Source organism: Hylobates moloch, unplaced genomic scaffold (assembly GCF_009828535.3).
Source record: "Hylobates moloch isolate HMO894 unplaced genomic scaffold, HMol_V3 SCAFFOLD_16, whole genome shotgun sequence".
NCBI classification, from domain to species: Eukaryota; Metazoa; Chordata; class Mammalia; order Primates; family Hylobatidae; genus Hylobates; species Hylobates moloch.
In genome coordinates this window covers 37835057-37844119 of record NW_026652291.1, presented here as the reverse complement: position 1 = coordinate 37844119, position 9063 = coordinate 37835057, and the positions used below count along the sequence as shown (strand labels likewise).

The 9063-nt window shown below is 45.2% G+C and overlaps 1 protein-coding gene across 1 annotated transcript; it reads right to left on the bottom strand.

Annotated features, from left to right (window-relative positions):
- Positions 1-6: 6 nt before the first annotated feature.
- Positions 7-7063, bottom strand: PIGH (phosphatidylinositol glycan anchor biosynthesis class H). The gene is made up of 2 exons (XM_032135047.2): positions 6811-7063; positions 7-1055 (listed from the first exon to the last, which is right to left on the bottom strand). The coding sequence occupies exons 1-2, from the start codon at positions 6988-6990 to the stop codon at positions 834-836; spliced, it is 402 nt and encodes a 133-aa protein (XP_031990938.1). The 5' UTR covers positions 6991-7063; the 3' UTR covers positions 7-833.
- Between the last annotated feature and the right edge of the window lie 2000 nt (positions 7064-9063).

Below are 9063 nucleotides of genomic sequence, written 5' to 3'. Positions count from 1 at the left end.
TCTCCTGCCTCAGCCTCCCAAGTAGCTGGGATTACAGGCGCTTGCCACCATGCCTGGCTAATTTTTTGTATTTTTAGTAGAGACGGGGTTTCACCATGTTGATCAGGCTGGTCTGGAACTCCCGACCTCAGGTGATCCGCCCACCTTGGCCTCCCAAGGTGCTGAGATTACAGGTGTGAGCCACCATGCCTGGCCACGTTCTATTTTTCTAAGGGAAGGCTCAACACTTTTTCACAAATGGTTAAGTAGTAGAACACTTGATAGCTTTTGAAGTGGGAGAAAAGTATATTCTCATTTTTTAAATGAAAAAAGACAGGGCCAGGCGTAGTGGCTGAAACCTGTAAACTGAACACTTGGGGAGGCCACAGCAGGAGGATGGCTTGAGCCCAGGAATTCAAGACCAGCCTAGGCAACACAGTGAGACAGCATCTCTACAAAAAACAGAAAAAACGAGCTAAGCATGGTGGTGCATGCCTGTAGTCCCAGCTACTCAGGAGGCTGAGGTGAGAGGATGGCTTGAGCCTGGGAAGTTGAGGCTGCAGTGAGCTGTGATCGAGCCACTGCACTCCAGCCTGGACAACAGAGTGAGACCCTGTCTCAAAAAAAAAAAAAAGAAAGAAAGAGAAGGAAAAAATGCCAGTGATAATTTTGAAGTTGGTCTTGAAGATAAAGTTGAAATGCTAATTCCCTATCCATGAAAACCTGCTGCATCTCTTTAAAAATAAAGAGATTTACCTTTTAAATATAAGTCTCACTTTTATGGTTTTAGTTTAAATCTGGGAACATCCCATGGGCTGGCTACCTCCTCCAGAGAGGCCTGTAATACTTACCTTTTAAATACTTACCATGTAAATAGCCTCATTGATGACAATATCCTTGACCTTGCCCATTTCTATGAAGGTAGTGCTTTCTTTGCCTGAAGCATAAGATGAAGTCATCTGAATGCCAAGGGAATCAATGATCAACAGAGTCTCCTGATCAATCTTCACAAAATGGAGATAACCAAGCAGACCTAAGAGGGTGATGAAGATGGCAGCAGAGAGGATCATGCTGTTCTGAAGAGAGAGCCAGACACAGGCAGTAAGATTACCAAGTGGTACCAATCAACTCCAGGCAATGAGGAAAAAAGCCTTTCTTCTCTTGTCAGATGAGGGGAACACACATGGAGGAAAAGGAAATTGCTTTTATTTGGGTTCTGAGGTGCTATGAAAGTATACAGTGAAACAGATCCAGACAACAAATGGATATGTCTAGGGGAAACCTCCATCAGCAAAATGTCCACCATCACAGCAATCTCAGAAATTTTTCTTCCAAAATTCCAGCTTAAGGGCCTAAATCAGCTGAACGCAGTAGTTTGCACCTGTAATTCCAGCTACTAGGGAGGCTGAGGCAGGAGGATCGTTTGAGCCCAGGAGTTTGAGGCTGCAGTGAGTATGATCATAGAACTGCACTCTAGCTTGGGTACCAGAATAAGACACTGTCTCTTTAAAAATAGAAAGGACCGAGCTGAGTGAGGTGGCTCATGCCTGTACTCCTAGCACTTTGGGAGGCCAAGGCAGGTGGATCACAAGGTCAAGAGATCGAGACCATCCTGGCCAACAGGGTGAAACCCCGTCTCTACTAAAAATACAAAAAGTAGCTGGGTGTGGTGGCACGTGCCTCTAGTCCCAGCTACTCTGGAGGCTGAGGCAGGAGAATCGCTTGAACCTGGGAGGCGGAGGTTGCAGTGCGCCGAGATCGCACCACTGCACTGCAGCCTGATGACAGAGTGAGACATCTCAAAAAAATAAATAAAGGACCCCAAATTTTTCCTTTCACACTCCCTCAGCAGAATACAGGAGGGAGTTGTGTCCTGATAAACCCATTGTAAGATGAAAATGCATTTCATATTGAGTTCTAGCACTCAAATAAAAAATTAAAATTAAAAAATGCATTTAATATACCTATCAAGCATCAGAGCTTAGCCTAGCCTACCTTAAACATGCTCAGAACACTTACATTAGCCTACAGTTGGGCAAATCATGTAACACAAAACCTGATTTTATAGTAACGTGTGGAAAATCTCATATAATTTATTCAATGCTATAGTTAAAGTGAAAAACAATGTTTGTATGGGTACTTGAAGTACCGTTCCTACTGACTTTGTATTGTTTCCGCATCATCATAAAGTCAAAAAAATCCTAAGTCAAACCATCATAAGTTGGGAACCATCTGTATATAGTGCAAAATCATAGACTGAACAATTACAAAGCGCTTAGCACAGTGTAGCAGATACTACAGCTTGCCTAATAAACAGCCACCCACCAGCCAATTGAACTGTGAGTGAATCATGATTGGTTCCCACTCCTTCTGCCAATGACTGCTTTAAAAATGGGCATGTGACACAACTCTGGCCAATGAAATTTGAGGGGAGATCTGCTGGTGGGGCTTCCGGAAAACTTGAGTTTATCTTTAAAAATCTGCAGAAGAGACATTCCCTTCATCATGAGGTTTAGATACCTGGAACTACTATGGCCTCTGCCAGACCCAGTGGAGAGCTAGTAGAGGACAACTAGAGGATGCTGAGGGTGGAAGTGCAGTTTCTGCACTTGGAGGACCAGGTGGAGGACAAGTAGGGCACACTAGGGGTGTCAGCAGTAAGATGACAAGAGCCGGAATCAAATGAGTCTCTATGTGAACTCTGCAGCCCTCCTACCTTATGACTTCTTGTTAATAGAAAAGGTCCTTATCTTTTAAGGCTATTTTAGTTGTTCTGTGAGGGCTCAAAAAATGGTGTCTATTATTTATTCCCTTGATTCTAAGACAAATGTACAATCTTTAACATTTCTGAAGTTAAAGTGTGTTTTCCTATTGGTGTGTGTTTCTTTCATGTGGCATTGTTTTATCTTTTTTCCCAGAAGATTGCATTCATTCGTTCATTCAAGACGGAATTTCACTCGTTTCCCTGGCTGGAGTGCAATGGTGTGATCTCGGCTCACTGCAACCTCCACCTCCCGGGTTCAAGTGATTCTCCTGCCTCAGCCTCCCTAGTAGCTGGGATTACAGGCACCCGCCACCACGCTCAGCTAATTTTTTTTTTTTTTTAGTAGAGATGGGGTTTCACTATGTTGGCCTGGCTAGTCTTGAACTCCTGACCTCAAGCAATCCACCCGCCTCAGCCTCCCAAAGTGCTGGGATTATAGGTGTGAGCCACCGTGCCCGGCAAAGCTATGATTTAGAAGACTGGCACAGGAAAAAAATTATTGATGACATAGAATCAAAGAAATTTTGTAATTTTGGACTGCATTCCTTGAGCGCAGGAAGTGTCTTACTATTCTTTGCACTGACAAGGCGCCCTCCTTTATCTACTTCTAGTCAGGTTCCTCTAAGCTGTCTAGGCCCTGACCTTGACATCTTTGTTGGGCCTGCACTACCCACCCACTTGTAGCAAGAATCTTGCTGAATCAGTTTAGAAAGAACTCCCACCCTTGGTATTTGATCAGCCTGGCGTGCCTTCAGCAAGAATCCTGTCAAGTCAATTTAGCCAGAATCCCACCTTGCCCCTGATGTTTCCTTTGGGTAATTTCCCATCCACTGACTCCCACCCTGCTCCTTGGCTATAAATCTCCACTTGTCCATGCTATATTCGGAACTGAGGAAATTTGGAATTCTATACTGAAGTCTCTTTTTCCCCTACTGTAGTAGTTACTGAATAACATCTGGTTTTTGTACCACTTCAGCTACTCACTAGCTCTGGTTTTCTTTGATGGTCTCTTTCTACTTTTTCATAGTTAACCCATAGTGTTAGATCAGGGATTTGTAAACTATTTGGGCCTGTGGTCTGGTTTCATCTGGCCCATCTCAAGCAAAGAATGATTTTTAAGTTTTTACAGGGTTGTAGAAAGAAAGAAAAGAATATTGAGACAGACCCCACAGAACCTGCTATATTAACTATCTAGTCTTTTAATGAAAATGTTTGGGCCAGGCATGGTGGCTCATGCCTATAATCCCAACACTTTGGGAGGCCAACATGGGGGGGATCGCTTGAGGCCAGGAGTTCAAGACCAGCCTGGGCAACCTAGTGAGACCCTGTCTCTACAAAAAATACAAAAATTAGCCAGGTGTGGTGGCACATGCCTGTAGTCCCAGCTACTGAGGAGGCTGAGATAAGAGGATCGCTTGAGTCCAGGAGACTGAGGCTGCAGTGAGGGGTATTCACACCACTACACTCCAGCCTGGGCAACAGAGTGAGAACCTGTCTCAAAAAAAAGAAAGAAACCTGTCTCAAAAAAAAAAAAAAAAATGTTTGCTTATCTCTGTGCTAGATAATTATTTGTTGATTGATGAATGGAGGATTCAGTACTGGGTCTCTGATGATCCAGAAAGATCTAATTTTGAGTTAATTTCATTGAATAAGCATTAAGAAGAATGGAGAGGAATACAATTCAGCCCTGACCCTTATAGATTTATTAAAGGCAAGATTAATACATAGAAAATATTCTGGAGGATACTCTGATACTGACTATAAGTGCCAAAAGAAAAGTTTAAAAAAAAAAAAAGAAAAAGACATTAAAGCACACAAGAATATCCCATCACATCCAAGGACATAGGATTTAATTGGTACAGGGGAAGTGGTGGTTAGTGACCAATATAATTAGTTGAAAGGGAAGGGGGAAGAACATTCCAGGTTGGAATAAACAAGGGAACAACCTGGAACTTTAATAGAACTGTGAACTCAAAAACAAGAAGGAATGAAGGGATGAAGAACAATAAATCCTTAAGGATTTGATCCATGTCAGCTTTCCAATAAAAGCAATCTGTGCCCTACTATCTGCATTTCTTTCAACTTCATTTCTCTGTGTAGAATTCAAACAATTCAATATTAATTTGGGTTGGGGTTAAGCTGTATGTTTGAATGAATTCCTTCAATCAGATTTCTTCTCATTCCAGATATTCATTACTCTCATAAACAGTTCTGAATAGGAAAGGTAAGAAATTTTGGCACACAGAGCCCTTAGAAAGTGTTGCAGTAGAGTTTAAAGGGAGATGCAGTCACTGAGTCCTGGGGTACTTGATGGGGGTAAGCAGAGTACACCAGCATGAGAGAGAGAAGTACGGAAGGGACCTGGCATAAAAGCAGGCTTTTGTTTTTAAATTTTGCCTAAGATCAGCTATACAATGGTATAAAGGAAAAGAAAGGGTCTCAGAGTCAGAAAGCCGTTGGTTTGAAGCCCAGATCTACCATTTACTGCTTTGAGACTTTGGATAAGTCATTGCTCTTTGTGAGCCTTGGTTTCCTTCGTTCTAGGGCTACAGTAAGGAATTCAGTAAAGCATCTGGCAGTCAGTGGGCATTTAATAAATATCTATTTCCTCCTCCTCACATGACCACATACGTAGGCTATAAGAACTCAGGCTAGTACTAAAATTCAACTATACAATAAATTAAATTTTAGGGGGGCTATCAAGTCAACCTAATCATCATTTTAACTGACTTATGAACAAACTTTTTTTTTTTTTTTTTTTTTGAGACAGAGTCTCCCTCTGTTGCCCAGGCTGGAGTGCAGTGGCGTGATCTCGGCTCACTGCTACCTCCACCTCCCGGGTTCAAGCGATTCTCCCGCCTCAGCCTTCCGAGTAGCTGGGACTACAAGCGTGCGCCACCACACCCAGTTAATGTTTGAATTCTTCATAGAGACGTGGTTTCACCATGTTGGCCAGGCTGGTCTCCAACTCCAGACCTGAAGTGATCCGCCCGCCTCAGCCTCCCAAAGTGCTGGGATTACAGGCATGAGGTACAGTGCTTTGCCTGAACAAACATACGGTTTGATACAGTTACAGTTTCCTACAATTAGGGCAGTCTTAATTCTGCATATTTCTATGCTAAATTACCATGCTCTGAAACACGCTTTGACAGCAAAAAAGCTAATGGATGCAGTAATGGAAACAATATCCAAGTTACAGAAATAAATAGTCCTGCTGTACTTAGCTCTGATTAGATCACTTCTGGGATAATACATTCAATTCAGGCACTACATATGAAACTAGAAATTATCCTGAAAATTAGGATAATTCTTTTTATTTGAGAGCTGTCACAAAGTTACTGCATTTAACCCTCACAATATCATGAAGCTGGTATGGCAGGCATGAATTCTATTTTAGAGATGTAGAAAATTGAGGCTCAGAGAAAACAGGAATGAATCTGGAAATTGAGCACAGCTATCACACACGTCCAAAATTTCATAATCCTTTAGAAAGCACTTGAAATTGGGGAAGGGTTTGGGAGGAGAGAGGGTTAAAAAACTGCCTTGAAAAACAGAGATTAGGAAGAACTTTAACACTCTATCTATACACACAGATAAACACACACACTTGTGGAGGCAAAGACAGTTTGTGGAAGTCTACATAAAGTATTGTTAGCAGTACTACTTTGAGGAGCAGAAGGGACGGACGAGGAAGACCCACTTGGTAGTTCCCTGAACTCTTGGAATTAAATTACCGCGCGCCTATACTACATAGAACACATGGAAGTTAAAGTTTTAGGCCGTCGCGCAAGAACTAGATGTATGCTGAGTGAACCCACCAAGCAGAGCACAGCCACGGAAGGGGAATGTACTGTCCAGGAGCACACAGTTCACTAAACATCATTTAAAGAGCTGTCCAGCAGCGGAGTATCGTCCCCAGAACCCGTGAGTTCCCGCCCTCCTGTCCTATCACTGTAGGAGGCGCCGACCAGAGGTCCGGGCTCGACCACAGATCCCAAAGACCCCAAAGACCCTCCCAAAGCTGAACCCCCTCCTTCGAGCGCGGGGAGGGGCCGACTTGCCATTACCTCGCAGAGGGTGAAGAGTCCGTAGGCCGCCAGCCACACCGTGCAGGTGACAGCGGTGAGCGAACGCAGCGAGAGCCGAGGGCAGCTGAGGCAGAATTCCCGGCAGGACGGGGAGTAGTAGCGGCGCTGCAGCGCCAGGCGGCCGCCGCGGATATCCGAAAAGCTCCGCTCATCCTCCATGACGCCCCCACTCGGCCGCTAGCGCTGCAACGCGCTCGCCCGCCCCAGCCGTCTCGCCAGCTCTGGACCCGCTTCCGGCAGCGGCGTCACCACGCCCCGCCCTAAGCCTGCGCAGCCTCAGTTGCGCGCCGAGAGCTCTGCTGGGGGCTGATGGCTGCGCGTTCTTCCGGGCCGGCCTTGACTGTCTTCGAGCAAAGCTCGTTGGGGGCAGTAGTTCAGTGGACAGATTAAAATCGTTTTTAGACCGAGCGCGTTGGCTCACGCCTGTAGTCCAGCACTGGGAGGCCAAGGCGGGAGGATCGCTTGAGCCTGGGAGTTCAAGGTTGCAGTGAGCGGAGATCATGCCACTGCTCTCTAGCCTGTGCGAGACAGCAAGACCCTGTCTCAAAACAAACCCACAGTTTGTTTTTGTTTTGAGACGGAATGGCGCGACCTCGGCTCACTGCAACCTCCGTCCCCCGGGTTCAAGCTATTCTCCTGCCTAAGCCTCCTGAGTAGCTGGGATTACAGGCACGCGCCACCACGCCCTGCTGATTTTTGTATTTTTAGTAGAGACAGGTTTCACCATGTTGGCCAGGTTGGTCTCGAACTCCTGACCTCAGGTGATTCGCCCGCCTCGGCCTCCCAGAGTGCTGGGATTACAGGCGTGAGCCACCGCACCCAGCCCAAACCCACAGTTTTAATCATGCTTTTGCTTGGCAAGCCGATTTCTCTAAGCCAGAGTGAGCCGCAAGGAGAGTCCACGGGTATTCATTTCACTTACTCTTTTCCTGTGCCGGGTAGTTTGAGGTGCTGAGGATGCAGCAGTGAACAATGTTGATGACAGTCTCTGCCCTCGAGTAGCTTCCTTTCTAGTAGGAGACAATATGGAAATAAGAGAGTATCGTTGTCAATACTATGCTGACTGGCAGGGATGGACTGAGGACTTTACATAGGGCAGTCAGGGGAAGTCTCTAAGTAAGAGGACACTGAGTTACAAGGGTGACGAGCCAGACAGGACTGAAGGAGCTCTGGAGGAGGAATTTGCTAGAAAGAAAGACCAGGAAAGACAAACCCCTTGACGTTGGAACAAGCTTGGCTTAATGAAATAATCAAAAGGCCAGAAAGGTTGGTGTGTGGGGAAAACAGTTGGAAGTTGGGGAGGTAGGGTAGGGGTCAGATCCAAGAGGGTCTTGTGGGGTCTGGTAAGGAGTTTGGATTTCACTGCCTGAGAGTTCTCTCTCCCAAATGGCTGCTTGGACCGTGGTAGACAGGCAAGACCTGGCTGGGAATTAAGCAGGAGCGGGAGATGCAGAAGGAATGGATAATAAAATTACTAAACTCATAAGTAATAGTGGCCTGTGGGTTCCATTTTTACTTCTGATGTGGCCCAGGATGTCTGTGTGGACTGTCAAAACACTTGTGATGGGCTGGGCACGGTGGCACATGCCTGTCATCTCAGCACTTTGGGAGGCTGAGGAGGACAGATCACTTGGGTCAGGAGTTCAAGATCAGCCTGGCCAACATGGTGAAACCCCATCTCTACTAAAAATACAAAAAAATTACCTGGGCATGGTGGAGCATGCCTGTAATCCCAGCTGCTCGGGTGGCTGAGGCAGGAGAATCACTTGAACTTAGGAGTCCAAGACCAGCCTGGGCAACATAGCAAGACTGTGTCTATATTAATTTAAAAAAAAAAAAAGATCCATGGCATAAAGGTCTCACCAGCTTTAAGTCTGTCTGATGAAAGGTTCTGTTTCTTCATCTCCATTCAGAATTTTGTTTTCCTTTTTTCCTAAAGGATTTCTTCAAGCACTTCTTTATTTTTCTAGTTTTATTTCTGTGCCCTGAATCTGACAATTAATACACCCCTTTTATTAATCCGTTTTCACACTGCTATAAAGAACTACCTGAGACTGGGTAATTTATAAAGAAAAGAGGTTTATTGACTTACAGTTCTGCATGGCTGGCAAGGCCTCAGGAAACTTAACAATAATGGTGGAAGGCAAAGGGGAAGCCAGGCATGTCTTACATGGCAGCAGGAGGGGAGGGGGGAACTGCCACATTTTTAAACCATCATATCTCGTGAGAGAA

Excerpts from the sequence above, each read along its gene's own strand:
- PIGH (XM_032135047.2), bottom strand. The coding sequence starts at position 6,990 with ATGGAGGATGAGCGGAGCTTTTCGGATATCCGCGGCGGCCGCCTGGCG. Across the intron at positions 1,056-6,810 it reads GACTCTTCACCCTCTGCGAG|AACAGCATGATCCTCTCTGC; the intron begins GTAATGGCAAGT and ends CTCTCTCTTCAG.